The 16,458-nt window shown below is 39.3% G+C and overlaps 2 protein-coding genes across 4 annotated transcripts in view; one reads left to right on the forward strand and one right to left on the reverse strand.

Moving 5' to 3' along the window:
- The window catches only part of ARL13B (ADP ribosylation factor like GTPase 13B), a 68,903-nt gene extending 60,765 nt beyond the window's left edge, over positions 1-8,138 (reverse strand). For all 3 annotated transcript variants that reach the window (XM_030329780.2, XM_030329778.2, XM_030329779.2), the window contains exon 1: positions 7,813-8,138. In XM_030329780.2, the coding sequence (XP_030185640.1) occupies positions 7,813-7,871 (59 nt within the window). In that variant the 5' untranslated portion in view covers positions 7,872-8,138. The remainder of the gene's footprint in view (positions 1-7,812) is intronic.
- A 5,477-nt stretch (positions 8,139-13,615) lies between these two features.
- PROS1 (protein S) overlaps positions 13,616-16,458 on the forward strand; it is a 70,702-nt gene continuing 67,859 nt past the window's right edge. The window contains exon 1 of the mRNA XM_030329759.1: positions 13,616-13,711. Coding sequence (XP_030185619.1) covers positions 13,636-13,711 — 76 coding nt within the window. The 5' untranslated portion in view covers positions 13,616-13,635. The remainder of the gene's footprint in view (positions 13,712-16,458) is intronic.

Raw genomic sequence — 16,458 nt, forward strand, 5'->3', positions numbered from 1 at the left:
CTTTGAATTTACACAGTATGTCTCAACAGTTCAAAGCTGTTTTATCCTATCATTTACATCATACCGTCCCTGCAAGCAGAGCAGGTACAAGTTACTCAAGGCTATAGCGCTAATAAGAAGTTAGTCAACAGAAGTTTCCATTGGAAGTTTAAATACAATGGTTTGTAAAAATAGTAATAATTATTTTAAAGGAAACTTGAACCATTTGTTTAGCCTGTAATTTATTCACATCATATTTATGCACACAGGGGCGCCTGGGTGGCTCAGTCAGTTAAGCATCCAACTCCAGCTTGGGTCATGATCTCACGGTTCCTGGGTTCGAGCCCCATGTCAGTCTCTGTGCTAACAGCTCAGAGTCTGGAGCCTGCTTCTCCCTAGCTCTCTGTCCCTCCCTGGCTTGCACTCTGTCTCTCTCTTTCTCAAAAAATATTTTAGAAAATATTTATATACATGCACAGAGATAAACATGTGGCTCGTTTTCATCAAGGAACCTTGCAAGTATCACCTCAGACTTAGGTCTGTCACAATCATAACCTAGTTTATGGACCTAACAGAAGGTAGATTACCTAGTAACAGGGATACTAAGGTCATGAATTGCATGCGGCTAATAAAACCTAATCATGATGTCGATGGAATCTAACTATAGCATTTTTCTGCTTAAAATCCTTAAACAGACTCAAGTCCCAACTCTGCAGACTCCTCTTCTGACACTCTCCTCCAGTAGGCCTACTAGTCCTACTATTCCCCTAGTCCTTTCTGTCCTTCCTGACCGTCCATGCTACCACAGCAAACAGACCTTAACTTTCTCATGCAACTTCTCACATAGTGTCCTCTACTGGAACTTGTCAATCAGCTCGGGAGCCCCAGGATCAAACCTGCTGGGCACACATTAAGCATCTTTACGGAATGACACAGCATAATATATTTTCTGACTCCCCCATTTGCCTGAGTAAACATTACGTAAAACGAAAATATATAATTTTCAGTTGATAAAGTATTACAATGGATTTAATTTATATTAATCTTCACATAAAAGTAACCGTTCAATCTTAGAGAACGTAATCACAATTATTTATCTTCTTACACCAAGCTGACCGAAGTTTTCTAAAGAAGTTTACATGCCCAAGTTTTCAAGGAAATAATTAATGGTGAGAAAGATTTTTAAAACTGAAGTAAATTCTGAGTAAAAAAAAAAAAAGTAGGGATTAAGAGTCAAAAGCTTGTTTTATATATTTAATCTCAGAGTCTCTTTGTATGTAACAGATAAATAATTTGATATGTCAGAAATATAAGCAACATAATACTGGGCTTTTGAACTCAGGTTCAGAAAATATTTGAATTATTAATCTTCTCTGAGTGATTTTATTGCGATCACTTGAACATCTACAATTCTAAACTTCCTGATCTATCAACTAAGGAGACAATACCTCAAATGAGATAATTACATAGAAACTATTTCTAACTTCAAAAATATTTTGCAAGTTAAAATAAAATATTTCACTAAAACACTAAGAAAAACTGACACATCAAATTGATATTACTGAAAATATTTGGAACCACATAAAGCAAGTTCCAAAGTTAAAAAGTAATGTAGACACATGTAGAAGACGACACGTGGGAACATTATTTTATGATAAATGTACAAGAGAAAGAAAAAAACCTACCACAAAAAAAATTGATACAATAAAAAATATTTACCAAAAAAAAATTATGGCGTGATTTTATTGTACAAGTGCATTATTTGCTGACATTTTAATTCAAACTGTGGAGTTCAGGATAATATTACATCAAAATCACTACCTAAATTTATGGAGCATTAATAAATAGCAAGAGGACCAAACTTGAGATCATATGCTAACTCTGAAATCTTAAGTCAAATTCTTAGTGTCAATTTATTCATTCCTAAAATATAAAGAGGTAGAATACGAATGTCCCTAAGTCCTTTTTATCCTAAAATTCTAAACTTCGTACTGAGGATAAACAAGAAGCCGTAGGGGTTTAAAAAGAAATGTGAAACATTCCAGTTCTGTGTACAGCACATCAGATAATCCTTGCTAATCTGTATGTACAGCTTAATTAACAAATTAAAAACTCAGCAATTTCTATAAATGGCCTAGGATTTATAGTTATATTTATTTAAACCAAAAAACATGGCTATGTACGCCTTACCAAACACCACAGTGATGTACAGAAAGCATTAATCTGCAGTGCTTACTGTAACATCTGAGTCTCTTCCTTTAGACTTGGCCAAATGAATAACAATTTACTAATAAATTTGCGGTAAAGCTTAGATAGGCTGAATTGTAACAACAAAAAACACAGGCAGACAAGAAACTAATTCTAGCTAGTGGTTACCTCTGGGGATGGATTGGTAGGACATTAATAGGATGTAGGGAGCTTCAAAGATTTGTTATCTATTTTTCTTTAGAAAAAAAAGCAGAAATGTGCTAACCAAAAGTTAATACTTGTAAAATCTGGGTGATAAGCACATGAGTACCTAGTATATTTTTCTTTTTGTTTACATTAATAGTAAAATACTTTAATTTATTTTTTAATGTTTATTTATTTTGAGAGGGCATGCACATGTGCACATGCAGGGGGAGTAGGGGCAGAGGCCAGGCAGAGGAGCGGGGAGGGGCAGGGGGAGTAGCACAGAGAATCCCAAGCAGGCTCTATGCTGTCAGCACAGAGCCTGTGTCGCAGGGCTCAATCCCACAAACAGGAAGATCCTGACCTGAGCTGAAAACAAGAGCCAGATGTTCAATTGAATGAGCCATCCAGGTGCCCCTACCTATTTTTTAATTATAATATTATATAACTCTTGTTGCCAAATTTTTTCATTTAAATTGATATTAATTTTCTGCTTCTGTTAGGTGAGTCACTTCTGAATTCATGCCCATGGGAAGCTTGGGAAGCACAAATTTCTTCAAGATCCAGGCAAAATTATACCGCTTCCAAAATCCTGCTTTCTATTCTTGCTAAAAATCTTGGAAATCGTCTTTCAATTCTTGCATATTCTATCATATTTTATATGCACTAATACCAAGATGCTACTTGGTATAAATAATAGGCATTCAAAATATGTAAATGATAATATGTAAGGGTAAGGACCTGTTTACAAGGTCCAGAATATACTGACCACCATGGCTTGGGGGTCTGTGTCCAGGATGAAGCCTGTTCCCTATACACAAAATAAATTTCAGTAGAGTTTTAAATGTTAAAAATTAAAATATGAACATATTAGAAAAAAGGTGTAGGTGAATATAATCTTGGATACATATAATGGAATATAATTATTACACTGAAAGAGTGGTGTATTTAATAAAAATTTTAAAAATTTTTTAACACTTATTTATTATTGAGAGACACAGAGCATGAGCAGGGAAGGGGCAGAGAGAGGGGGAGACACAGAATCCGAACGATGCAGGGCTTGAACTCACAAACTGCGAGATCATGACCTGAGCTGAAGTCGGACACTTAACTGACTGAGCCACCCAGGCGCCCAATAAAAAAAAAGTTTTTAATGGTTATGCTTCAAATGCCACCAAAAATTTACAAATATAACAAATCAAAAAAATATATCTGCAATATATACTACAGAGAAATGGTTACTACTATATACATTTAAAATCTCTTTTAGAAAATTCAGTAAGAAAATGCACTTGCCTTGATAGAAAAATAGAGAAGGAAATCGTTGGGAAATTCCCAAAACAAGAAATACAAAAGTCCGAGGGAATTGATCTCGAATTCCATTTCTAAAAACATTTATATAAGGATGCCCACCCAAGCACTGCTCACAATAGTGAAATATTTTAAATATCCTAAATATCTAATAACAGGAATGATTAAACATTCTTTGGTGAATGTATAGAACACACTATTCTGCTTAAAAAGATGAGAAACGTGTAATGTTGCAAAAAGATGTTAATTATGATTAGAGCAAAAATAAATAAAAAGCTGTGAAACAGCAACTGTATTATCTATTGTTTAAAAATTCACACATATGGAAACTATCAACAAAACAAAAAGGCAAAGAATGAGAGAATATATTTGCAAATCATACATCCAATAAAGGATTAATATCCAAATGTATAAAACTTAGGAGAATATACAGACACAACTCAAAAAAAGAAAAAAAAAAAAGCAACCTGATTAAAAAACAGGCAGAGGACATGAACAAATATCTTTCCAAAGACAACTACAGACAGACAACAGGCACATAGTGATGCTTACCATCACTAATCATGAGGGAAATGTAAATCAAAATTATAATAAGATATTACCTCATACTGGTCAGACTGGCTATTATCAAAAAGACGAAAAATAACAAGTGTTGGTGGAGATGTGGTGAAAAGGGAAATCTCATACACTATTAGTGGAAATGTAAATTGGTGCAACCACACCCATTATGGAAAACATATAGTACGGAAGCTCCTCAAAAAATTAAAAATAGAACTACCATATGATCCAGCAATTCCACTTCTGGGTATCTATCCAAAAAAACAAAACTACCAATTTGAAGAGATATATGCACCCCCATGTTCACTGCAGCATTATTTACAATACACAAGATACGTAACCAACCCAAGTGTCCATTGATGGACAGATTTAGAAGAGGAACTATATAGATATGCAATGGAATGTTACTTGGTCAAGAAAAAGAATGAAATACTGTCATTTACAACAAGGATGGACCTAGAGGGTATCACGCTAGGTGAAACAAATCAGACAAAGACAAATATCATATATTTCATTTATATGTGGAGTCTAAAAAACAAATAAACACACAAACAAAACAGAGACAGAGACAAGAAACAAACTTGGTTACCAGAGTGGGGAGAGATGGTGTGCAGGTGAAATAGGTGAAGGGGATTGAGAGATACAAACTTCCAGTTATAAAATAAATAATTCATGGGGATGTTATATACAGCATCAGGAATACAGTCAATAATACTATAATAACTTTGTATAATGTCAAATCATAATTACACTTACCATGGGGATCATTTGATACTGTATAAAAATATTGAGTAACTATGATATACACCTAAAGCTAATAAGATATTGTATGTCAATTACACTTCAATAAAAAGAAACTTTACAGATATGTAAGAGATTCTACACCAAAATGGGAATCTTTGGGTATGAGATTGAGGGTAACTAATATCTGCCACTTTTTTGCTTAGCCATCCATGCCATCAAGCCATCCTAGAGGACCAGTGAGAAGAGCTGAATAAACATTTCATTACAAAACATGGATAAGTAGAGACAAATACAAGGTGCAAAGCAAACACAATGAAAGGGTAAAGAATCTAGCTGGAATGCAAAGACAGTTTCCTGAAAGAATTGCCCAACTGACAAGTGAGGAATGATTAGGAACAGCCAAAAAAAAGAAGGGCATTTGGTGAGGTATGGAGGGCTAGAGAACTTAAGTACCCCAAAACTGGCACAACAGGAGGAAAAAGGAAAAAGACCACTGGCAACAGTGTAGAGAATCAATCAGAAGGGAACAGTGGAAAGACTGTCAAAGACATCTGGGGGAGAAATAATGGAAAGTTTAGCTAAAACAGAGCAGTGGGTATGGAAAGGCTAAAAGAGTGTAAGACATATAAGTGGTATTAAACAGGTAGAAACCAAAGGACTTGATGATTTGCGAGAACAAAGCACAAAGAGGTATCTAGAATCACTCCTGGCTAGATTTGGGTAGGGATTGAGGATTCTTGTGGAACAGGATAAGTAAGTCTTCAAGCAGTAGAGGAGTCTTTGCTGGAAATATGAACTTGAGGTCAATGTTTAAGTAGCCGCTCATGTCTCTGTGTGGTGAAATTGCCCAGGAAAGGAGAATATACGGAAAAAAAGAGAGAGTTGAACACAGAATCCTGGGGAAGACTTGAGAGTGAGATGAAGAAAGGCTAAATGCCAAAAAGAGACAGAAAAGACAACAGATAGAAAGGTAAAATTTTTTTAATTCAGAAAAAATAAAATCAGAGAATTTCAAGAAGAGAATGGTCTTACGTGTCAAATGATGCCAAGAGATTGAAAAGAATCCATTGGATTTAATAACCAGGCAGCATCTGGTGTAGCAGGAACAACTTCTGGGCAGAAGTCTCCTAATGTAGGAAGTTAAGGAATGCATGAGAGGAAAGGAGTTAAAGTGTCAGAGACAGGAATCCATAGCCAACTCTTCCATCTGGAGTGAAGGGAAAAAGCAATCATAGCTGCAGGGACAGAGGGTTGTTTATCATGGTGGGCACAGAATAATGGCTTCCCCACAACGTCCACATCCTAATCGCTGGAACCTGTGAATATGTTACCCTACATGGCAAACCGATTTTGCAGACACAATTAAGTGAAGGATCTCTTATGGAAGCTTATTTTGGGATGGCCCAATTCAATACAAGAGTCCTTATAAAAGGGACTCTTAAATGTCCTGGTAAAAGATCAGACAAAAGAGATGTTATGCAATTGGCTTTGAAGATGGAGGAAGGGGGCCACAAACCAAGGACAGCAGGTAACCTCTTCCCACCCCCCCCCCACCCCGCTTCCCACCCCTCTGGAAAAGGCAAAGAAAAACAGATCCTCTCATAGAGCCTCCAGAAGGCATGCAACCCTGCTGACCCATTTTAGACTTCTGACCTCAGAAATGCAGGATAATAAATTTGTGTTTTAAGTCACTAAGTTAATAGTAATTTGTTACAGCAGCAATAGGAAACATTTGGTTTGGGTTTTTTTTTTTAAGTAAGAGAGGCTTGCGCATGTTTGGCACACTAAAGAAAACAGATCAATGCTATGAAGACAAAAGAGAGACTTTGTATTTTTGACAATAAAATTTAACAAAAAATTGTGGGGTAAAAGTTTAGGTTTATTCTTGTATCCCAAAAGTCTTCTCTGTGATCTCTGACAAAATGCTGAATAACTGAAGCTCACTAGGAAATGGGAAATCACAAGAAAATCAAAACTTTGTTATAATTTACTCTTGGTCTAATTCCAAAGTCAACATTATTTATAAGGAGTAACAAATTTAAGGTTTCTTTATAGGGTAAGCCTAAAAAAGTGTCATTTTCACGGACTCTTTCCTAGCACGGTACCTGGCACATGGTATTTTCTCAACAAATGAATGAATATCAAGTAGCAGGTGCTAAATATTAATACATCTAGCATTCCAAAATGAAAGGTTAAGAAGTGGACTTTTTCAACTAAAGGCTTAACTAGATGTTACATGTAAATTGAAGCTACACTACAGTTAGGAAGACACTTTCCATCAGCTATTCTCACTTAATACAACACTCTTAAGGCACAGAGATTATCACCCCCATTTAATCGATGACAAAGGAGGGGCCAAAGTGGTTAACTCATGTAATTATTAAGCAGTGGAGCCAGATTTCAAACCTAAGTCCTTAAAACAGTGAGTGTGTGTGTGTGTGTGTGTGTGTGTTGGAAAATAATGTGTGGATGTTATAAAAACTGTATCCCATGCTTCTCTGTTTGAAAAAAAAAAAAAATCCCATTACAAAAGTCAGGAAAAACACACAACGGGTAGTTTCCAACTCCATACGCAAAAGACACAACTTCTTAAGAAATTCGAACCCGTTTAAATAATAAGAGTACGCATTCTGAGAAATCTGAAATGTAACTAGGCAAAAAAGCTACCTCCTGCTCTCTCCCTCGGAGACGATTCAAACTGGGAGCAAAACCATCCCCCGCGGCCTGGAAGCGACTCTTCCCGGAGGAAAGGTGGCGCCCCAACAGGGCCCTCAGGGGGCAACTGTCCAAATCCCCTAGGACGGCACCGGCCAGCCGGGTGCAGCTTACCTGACGGGCTCCCGCCACCGCTTGAACCAGCTGCAGCAATTGGCCATCAGACTGAACATCCCAGGCCGCTCCTCCCAACGCCTCCCATCCGAGCCCCGAGCGAGGAAGGGCCCCTAGTTGCCCCGGGCCGAGTCCCGGCGGCCGCAGCCGTTCCGAGGCACCTCGGAGGCGGAGAAGTCTGGAGTGGGGTCGAGGTGGTCAGTCCCAGCGCCAAGTCCCGGTAACCGCGCCGGCCGGCGAGCGAACAACGGCCTCCTCGCCCAGGCACAGCTCGGCCAAAGGCGCAGACACCCAGACCCGAGTAGTGTTAGCGGAGCCCCGCCAGTGAAAACCCCGCGTCGACGCGCTGACGTTTCTCCCAGGCGCGGAAGGCCCTCCCCAAGCACCGCCTTTTGCTCCTCCAATCAGCATTCGTCGGCCCGTGGTGCGGGCCGCTGAGTGGCTGAAGGGTCGGGCTCCCCTTCCCCCGGGACGGCGGGGGGCGGGGAGGTGGCGCTCGTAACTAGGCAACCGGAGCGTCCACAGATGAGTTGAAAAATCCCCGACAGATCTTGGGCAAGTCCTCTCTGTATACCCACACAAAATGTGTTGCCAGCCGAGGGTGTTGTTCCTCGTGTGTCTCTAACCCCAACTGAGATCCAGAGAGCTTACTTAGGTCTTGTGCGTGTTTTGTTTTGTTTTGTTTTGTCAAGCAGGACTGGGATCCTTTGGGACTCCGGTAGACTGACTGCACAACTGCAGAAACAATGCCCTGCGACAGTTATTATAAGTTAAGGACGAGGGGAAAACTCATTTGCTAACTATCCAATAATTCAGATGACAGTGACGTTTTAATCTCTATAATGTTTATTGCTGTTTGTTACAGAAAATGTAAAATGATATTGTGGGGGGTTATGATTTCAAAAGAAATAGTATGTTCATTGTAGGAAATGTGAAAAACACTGAAAAAAACATAAGATCAGAAAACAAGATTTCACATTCACCACCCAAAGATAACCAATATTAACATTTCAATATACTTCCTAGGATTTTTAGAAAGTATTCGGTTGCTAGCTCTTTGGTTTCTGCACGATGGAGATGATGATATGCTGTTTTTGTACTATGTCTTATTTTATTTACAAAGATATGTAATGTCTGCATTTGTTTTCATACTTTTTTGAAAAAGAAATGACAAGGGGCGCCTGGGTGGCTCAGTCGGTTAAGCGTCCAACTTCGGCTCATGTCACGATCTCGCGGATCGTGAGTCCGAGCCCCCTGTCGGGCTCTGTGCTGACAGCTCAGAGCCTGGAGCCTGTTTCAGATTCTGTGTCTCCCTCTCTCTCTGACCCTCCCCCGTTCATGCTCTGTCTCTCTCTGTCTCAAAAATAAATAAACGTTTAAAAAATTGAAAAAGAAATGACAAGTACATTCCTGTAGGGAAAAAAATGCATGCATGGTCTGTAGGAACCTGTGTGTCTATTCCGTTTCTACTTAAATAATTTTTTTCAAATCTTGGTAAGAGGAGAGAGGGCCCTGTAATGTCCAGCATATCCAGGGGAAAAATAACGGTTTGGGACTACAATAGATTTAGCTTTAAAATTGTTCTCTGTTCTTCACTCATTCATGTAACCCTAATTCAAACTCATATACATCTCTTACAGCTTGCTATCTCTGAACCCAAGCACCCCATCTGCCAAATGTCAATGAAAATACCTACACTGTGGGGATGCTAAGATGATGAAATGAGAGAAATAAAGCTTAAGTGCAGTTTCTAACAAATAACAGCAGATTTTGAAGTTGGTGTTGCTTGCCTAATAAACATTTATGGCACATGACCTCCCACCTCTTTCTCCAAATTGGTAGGGCCTTGTTTAGTATTTTTATTGTCCTAACTTGATAACTTCAGTTTTGTTTCCAGTCACTGCAGGCTACATGACCTCTACTGGTTTTCCTAAGTGAACCTGCCCTTCATGCCAGATGCTTCCTCTGCCTGGACTGTCCTATCCAGAAACAATAATACTTCTATTCTACAGTGCTAATGGGAAAGTTAGATTATACTTTCATGAATTTTCTTTTCTCACTGTTATCTGTTTCTTCTCATTTTCTAATATCTGAAGGTATCTACCTTATCTTGTCCAAGGTTAACCACTTTCCTGCAACTTTGACAAACATCACTTCTCAACTTCTCTGAAATCCTGTTCCTTTGATTATTTATTTTTTTAACATTTCGTTTATTACTTTTGAAACACAGTGAGAGACAGAGCATGAGTGAGGGAGGGGCAGGGGTGGGGGAGACAGAATCCAAAGCAGGCTCCAGGCTCTGAGCTGTCAGCACAGAGCCTGACATGGGGCTCAAACTCACGAGCTGTGAGATCATGACCTGAGCCAAAGTCCAACGCTTAACCAACTGAGCCACCCAGGTGCCCCTGATGATTTATTCTTGATCCAACATGTGAAATACATCCCTCCCCATTTTATTTTCCTAGACCTTTGGCTATAATTTCCAGGTGGAGAAGGGGTAAGAAGGCAGGGCAGGAAAGATCCACAATTTCCCCTTAGCTATGAGCCAGGTTAGTTCTCTTCTGATGACTCTACTTTCACAGCCTAACTTTTTAAACTGGTAGTTTACCACTAAAAGCCTAAAGCACTATTTTTTTTTTCTGTTCCCTCTTTTTATCAATGTACTGTGATTGGGCTTCTGCTTCATCAAACTATGCAAAACACATTTTTAAATGTAACCTCTATCTTCCTAATTACCAAGTCAGTTCTCATTTTCTTTTTTATTACTTAATACATTTAATACAGTTAACTCTTTTAAAACTCTTTCCTCCTTTGGCTTTTCACAATTACATACTATTCTGGTTCTCTTCTGATCTCACTGGTCACTCTTCCTTCAGCTTCCAATATGTATTCTCCAGGATCTGACCTTATCCTTCTACTTTCCTTTTTTCCTTTTTTAATTTTTTAACATTTATTTATCTTTGAGAGACAGAGAGAGACAGAGAGTGAGTGGGGGAGGAGCAGAGACAGGGAGACACAGAATCTGAAGCAGGCTCCAGGCTCTGAGCTGTCAGCACAGAGCCTGATGCAGGACTTGAACTCACTGACTGTGAGATCATGACCTGAGCCGAAGTCTGACGCTCAACCAACTGAGCCACCCAGGCGTTCCCTTCTACTTTCCTTTTCAAAAACATGTTCTCTTAAGGGTGCCTGGATAGCTTAGTCGGTTAAGTGTCCAACTCTTGATCTCAGCTTAGGTCATGATCTCACGGTTCCTGAGATCTAGCCCCACATCCGGCTCTATGCTGACAGTGAGAAGCCTGCTTGGGATTCTCTCTCTCTGCCCCTCCCCTGTTCCTTCTCTCTCTCTCTCTCTCTCTCTCTCTCTCTCTCTCCTTCTCTCTCTCAGTAAACAAATAAAAAATAAAGAAAAACATGTTCTCTTGAAGAATCCAATTACTTACTTCTGTACCTGAAGGGACTTACCATGCAGGTGTTTCTTCAGCATTTCTGGAACTGTACTCAACACTCTTCCCCTCCCCCCCCAAATATACTCAACCTCAGCTCTACTTCTTGTCTTCCCTGAGAATGATACATTACCAAATATTTCTGGTGTCACATAAAGATGGTCAGTTAGTCAACTAAATTGAGTACTCATTTTTCAATACCGTAAGTGGTTTAGTAGACATACGCACTGCATACTATTTCCAGTTTTCTTTTCCTTTTCCTTTTACAAGCATATACGATAGTTATTCCTACCCTTTAGAAGTCATGCAACTTGCTTTGTCCAGTGAAATGTGAGCGAAATGGTAATTGTGGAAGACTATGTTGTTAACTTTGAAGTATTATGAAACCCAAACAGCGTGGAATGCTGAGCCAACACATGGAAGATGTCTGTCTAGAAAGTCCTGCAGTGAACTTTCCATAAGCAAGAAGTAAACACTTAATCACTTACCTTAAGCCACTGTATTTTCATGACTATTTCATCCTTGGGTACTCTAGTGTATTCTTAATAATGAAAACCATCTTGCTGTCATGATTCTAACTAAGACTCTTATTTCTTCTCCCAGAGATTATTTAGCAGCCTAAATGTTACTTGATTTCTTTTTCCAGCTTTATTGAGGGATAATTGACAAAATTGTAACATATTTGAAGTGTATAATACGATGATTTAATATATGTATACATGGTAAAATGATTCCTACAGTTAACACATCCATCACCTTACATTGTTAACCTTTTTTTTTTTTGAGAACACATTTAAGAACTACTCTCATAGCAAATTTCAGTATATAATATAGTATAATTAACTATAGTCACCATGTTGCACATTGAATTCTCAGAACATATTCATCTTAAAACTGAAAGTTTATATACCCTTTATCAGTGTTCCTCCGTTTCCTTACTCCTCAGCTCCTTTATTTCTATGAATTTTCTCTTTTTTAATTTTTTTTTTTAAAGATTCTACATATAAGTGATTCAGTACAGTAGTTGTCTTTCTCTGTCTGGCTTATTTCACTTAGCATAATTTCCCAAAAGCCATGTATAAATGTGAGATATCTATTATCTATCTATCTCTATCTCTATATCATATGTTTTCTTTATCCATTCATCCATTGATTAAACTTAGGTTGTGGTTTCCAAATCCTGGCTATTCTGAGAAATGCTGTAATGAATATGGGAGTACAGTATCTCATGATAGTGATTTCAGGGGTGCCTGGTTGGCTGAGTTGCTTGAGGGTCCAAATCTTGATTTCAGGGTGGGTTGGAGCCCAGGAGTGGGGAACCCAGGATGGGGCGTGGGGCTCAGCGCTGGTGGTGAGGAGCCTACTTGGGATTCTCCCTCTCTCCCTCTCTCCTCGGCCACTCTTGGCGCTTGCGCTCCCTCTCTCTCTCTCAAAGTAAATAAATAAATACACTTTAAAATATCCTTACATTAACATTATGAAAACCCATTATTATCCCCTTTTACAGATGATACAAGTGGGGCTTATAGAGGTTAAGCAATTTGCTTTAAGTTACAGAACTAGTGATAGAAGTATCGAGATTTGAATCAGGCGTTTTAGCTCCAGATGCCCCCTTAAACATTACATAACATTTCAAATGTGTATGTCTAAGCACAAAAAGTTGGGGTTATATTGCAAAAAAAAACAAAAGGAGCTGTCTGAAGGTGATGGAATTGATATATTTCTCATTTCCTTCTCAAAACATATTTTGCTATAGTTTTTTTTTTTTTTTTTTACACCATAAATGCAAAAACAAAATAAAAATGTAGATGATCAAAACTATCCCATTTGTTTCCATTCTCTCTCTTCTCTGTCGCCTTCCTGGAGTTACTCGCTTGTAGGCTTGACGAATGTCTTCATCCCCAACATCAGAGTGTCTAGGCATGATTTTTCCATCTTAGCTCGGATACCCTGTCCTCTGAGTCCTCAATGTTCCCCGGCCCCTGAGCCTCTCACCCTAGCTCGCTAGAGGTTTCCACTGCGTTTAAATTCCCTTCTCGGGCAAGTTCACATTGCGGAGACTGGGAACGAAACGCAGGAGCTCGGGAGCGGGCGAGGAAGGTGTCTCCACCGTGTTTACTAGGCCTCCAACACTCTCCCGGAGCCCTGCCCCCCAGCGTCGAAAAGCTTCCTGGAAAAGTCCTCGTTATCACTTCCCCTCTCGGGCTGGGGGCTGGGAGCGGGCGGGCCCCCGCCCCCGGCTCCCGCTGTTCCACCGGAGCGCTCGCTCGCAGGCGCCGCCGCGCCGCAGTCCTCGGAGAGCGGCGCCCCGGCTCGCAGGTCCCCGCCGCGCCGCGCCACGGTCCGGGTCCCCGCCCGCGCCTCCGCCCGCTCCGCGATGAGGGTCCTGGGTGGGCGCTGTGGGGCGCTGCTGGCGTGCCTCGTGCTAGTGCTCCCCGTCTCCGAGGCAAACTGTGAGTAAGCAATAGCGTCCTGTCTTCTCTCCCCAGCAGCGCCCTCTGAACCGGGAGCCCTGTCGATAGGATTTTCTCGTCTGGGGCTGCAGCCTGCTAGAAAGTTTCCAGTAAGTCCCGACAATCTCCGGGCTGATGGAGGCAGCCCGGGATCTAGCGGGCAGTGTAATGGTGGGGCAGGGGCGATATTGCCCTGCTCTGGGAGTCAAGCGCTGCCTACAGGACAGATTCAAGAACCCGGGTGACACTAAATATCGGTGAAGGAATTACAACACCTACCCACTGGCCCTCAACAGCTGAAGTTCCCAGTCAGAAGACAGGGATGAGCACCTTCCAGTATAACAATAGGGGGGAAAGGGCAACCTACTATATTTTATACCCGTTGTACAAGTGGCTGTCCCCAGGCAGCACCCCTTGTTGCAATTTACCTCCCTTTTGCAATTTCTGGACTTTGAGCTTGGTTTGCTTATCTCAACATTGACAAAACAATTGTTTTAGGATCACTGCTGGTTTGCATGGCAGTAGGCAGATGTCATTTTCTAACCTTGAAATCAAAAGGACTGTTAAATGTTGTGTTTCTCGGATCATTTTGTACTATTTTTGACACTGTCACTGATCTGAGGTCATGGCATGAATTCTTTGTGCTTTATTTTTGTATTTCCAGTTCTTTATGTTTCCACGGGTGGATTCAAGGCAGGATATTGAGTTTTCTCTGTAAAGTGTATAAGGAATATTGAGGCATTTAGTACATTTTGATTGCCTGTTAATTTGTTTTCTAAAGTTTAAGCATGCTCCCTGATTAAAAATGCTTACTTGTGCTACATTTTATTCTCAGGAAATGGCATGGGAGAGATAAACTTTGAATTGCAAAAACTTTTAGGCTGCTTCAAGAAGCTCCTGTGGAAACTTTTCAAAGGTGGTAATTTTAGGAGAATTCAGCAGGAATTTACTAACATTCCACTAGTTATATCAGTTACTGATCCGGATGAATGAGGTATTTTAAAATTCTAGTTTGCAGGTTAAAATATCATCTGTTGATTTTATATTAAAGAGCTACAATAGCAGCATTTCTATTCAAACCACTGTCATTAAGCCTATATGTAGACCACATGTATGAATTTATGATTTATATGGTTCATTAGAACAATCAAATATTTGCCTGGTAACCAGAAAGAGGCAAAACTATCTTCCAACATTCACTCCTTGTCATCACAAACCCTTTCTTTCTGTAGAGATTGTTACATTTTCATTGAATCTAGACAGAGTTAAAAATGATGTGAATGTCTGTATGTATTACACACAGGTAATCAAACCATACATATGAAGAGATGCACTTGTTATATACAAACCCTGATAGAATAGAGAAATTAATTGTACGAATACATCACATAAAGAATAGTTGGCCCTATATTGCCTTTATTTTTAATAAATATGAGTAGTTTCATTGGATTAAAAATCATCTCTGGTTAACTGATGAGGAAACCAAGATACAGCTGGAATGTTTTTACTCCCTAAGATTTTAAATTTGAGATAGAATTAGAACTCTAAATATTTGATTTATAATTCATTGGTTAGTCCATAGAGATATAGTTGCTATTTCAAGAAAAAGGTTTACAAATCACGGTTTTAGTTTTGACAGTTGTTAGAAATTGTCCAGTTCAACATCTTCCTTTTAACAAGAATTGGTCAGAGATATTAACTGAATTTGCAGACATTTGTATATACAAAAGATTTTTAATATATCTTATATTTAGAATAAATATGAGAAAGAGAGACAGAAAAGGAGAGACAGATTTAAAATATATACTGTCTACATATTTCATCATTTGCCACTAAGAATTGTGGTGAAGAGAAATAGGAGAAAAGAGATCTTCTCTGACTAGTTTGGCCCTATCCAGAGTTCCTCTTGTAGGTGGATATAGTGAGTGTACTCTTAACATTACTGACTCATATTTTTCTTCTCCTTTTCACTCTCTTCTCTCCCTAACTATTCCATTCACTGTTTACCTGTATTCTCTTATATTCCCTTTATTTCAGAGTTCAAAATGTTGCACTGGTGGAGAAACTTTTTTAAGGTTGGGATGAGTTAGAGACAATTTCTGCTACAACAACCACAATACCCTTTGCCACATTCTCTTATCATCAATTCTATGCTAGGTTACATAAGTACTGCTTCATAATAGACCTTTTCTGTCCACCACATTCAATATCCTCTTCACACCTAAATGATCTATATTTAAATTTTCGACATATAGGGGCGCCTGGGTGGCTCAGTCGGTTAAGCGTCCGACTTCAGCTCAGGTCACGATCTCGCGGTCCGTGAGTTCGAGCCCCACGTCGGGCTCTGGGCTGATGGCTCAGAGCCTGGAGCCTGCTTCCGATTCTGTGTCTCCCTCTCTCTCTGCCCCTCCCCCGTTCATGCTCTGTCTCTCTCTGTCTCAAAAATAAATAAACATTAAAAAAAATTTTTTTAAATAAATAAATAAATAACTTTTCGACATATTATGAGAAAAAAATGAGAAGCTTGATAACACAGATATCCATATTCTTTAGGTACAAGCAACAGTAATGAACTCTTGCTAACTAATGCAGAAAGAAAGAAAGAAAGAAAGAAAGAAAGAAAGAAAGAAAGAAAATGAAAGAGAAAGAATGAAAGAACAAAAAAGGAATGAAAGAAAGAGAAAGAAAGGAAGAAAGAAAGGAAGGAAGAGCAAGCTGAGTGAATTTATTAGAAGACTACTGAATGT

The sequence above is a fragment of the Lynx canadensis genome, chromosome C2 (genome assembly GCF_007474595.2).
Source record: "Lynx canadensis isolate LIC74 chromosome C2, mLynCan4.pri.v2, whole genome shotgun sequence".
NCBI lineage: Eukaryota > Metazoa > Chordata > Mammalia > Carnivora > Felidae > Lynx > Lynx canadensis.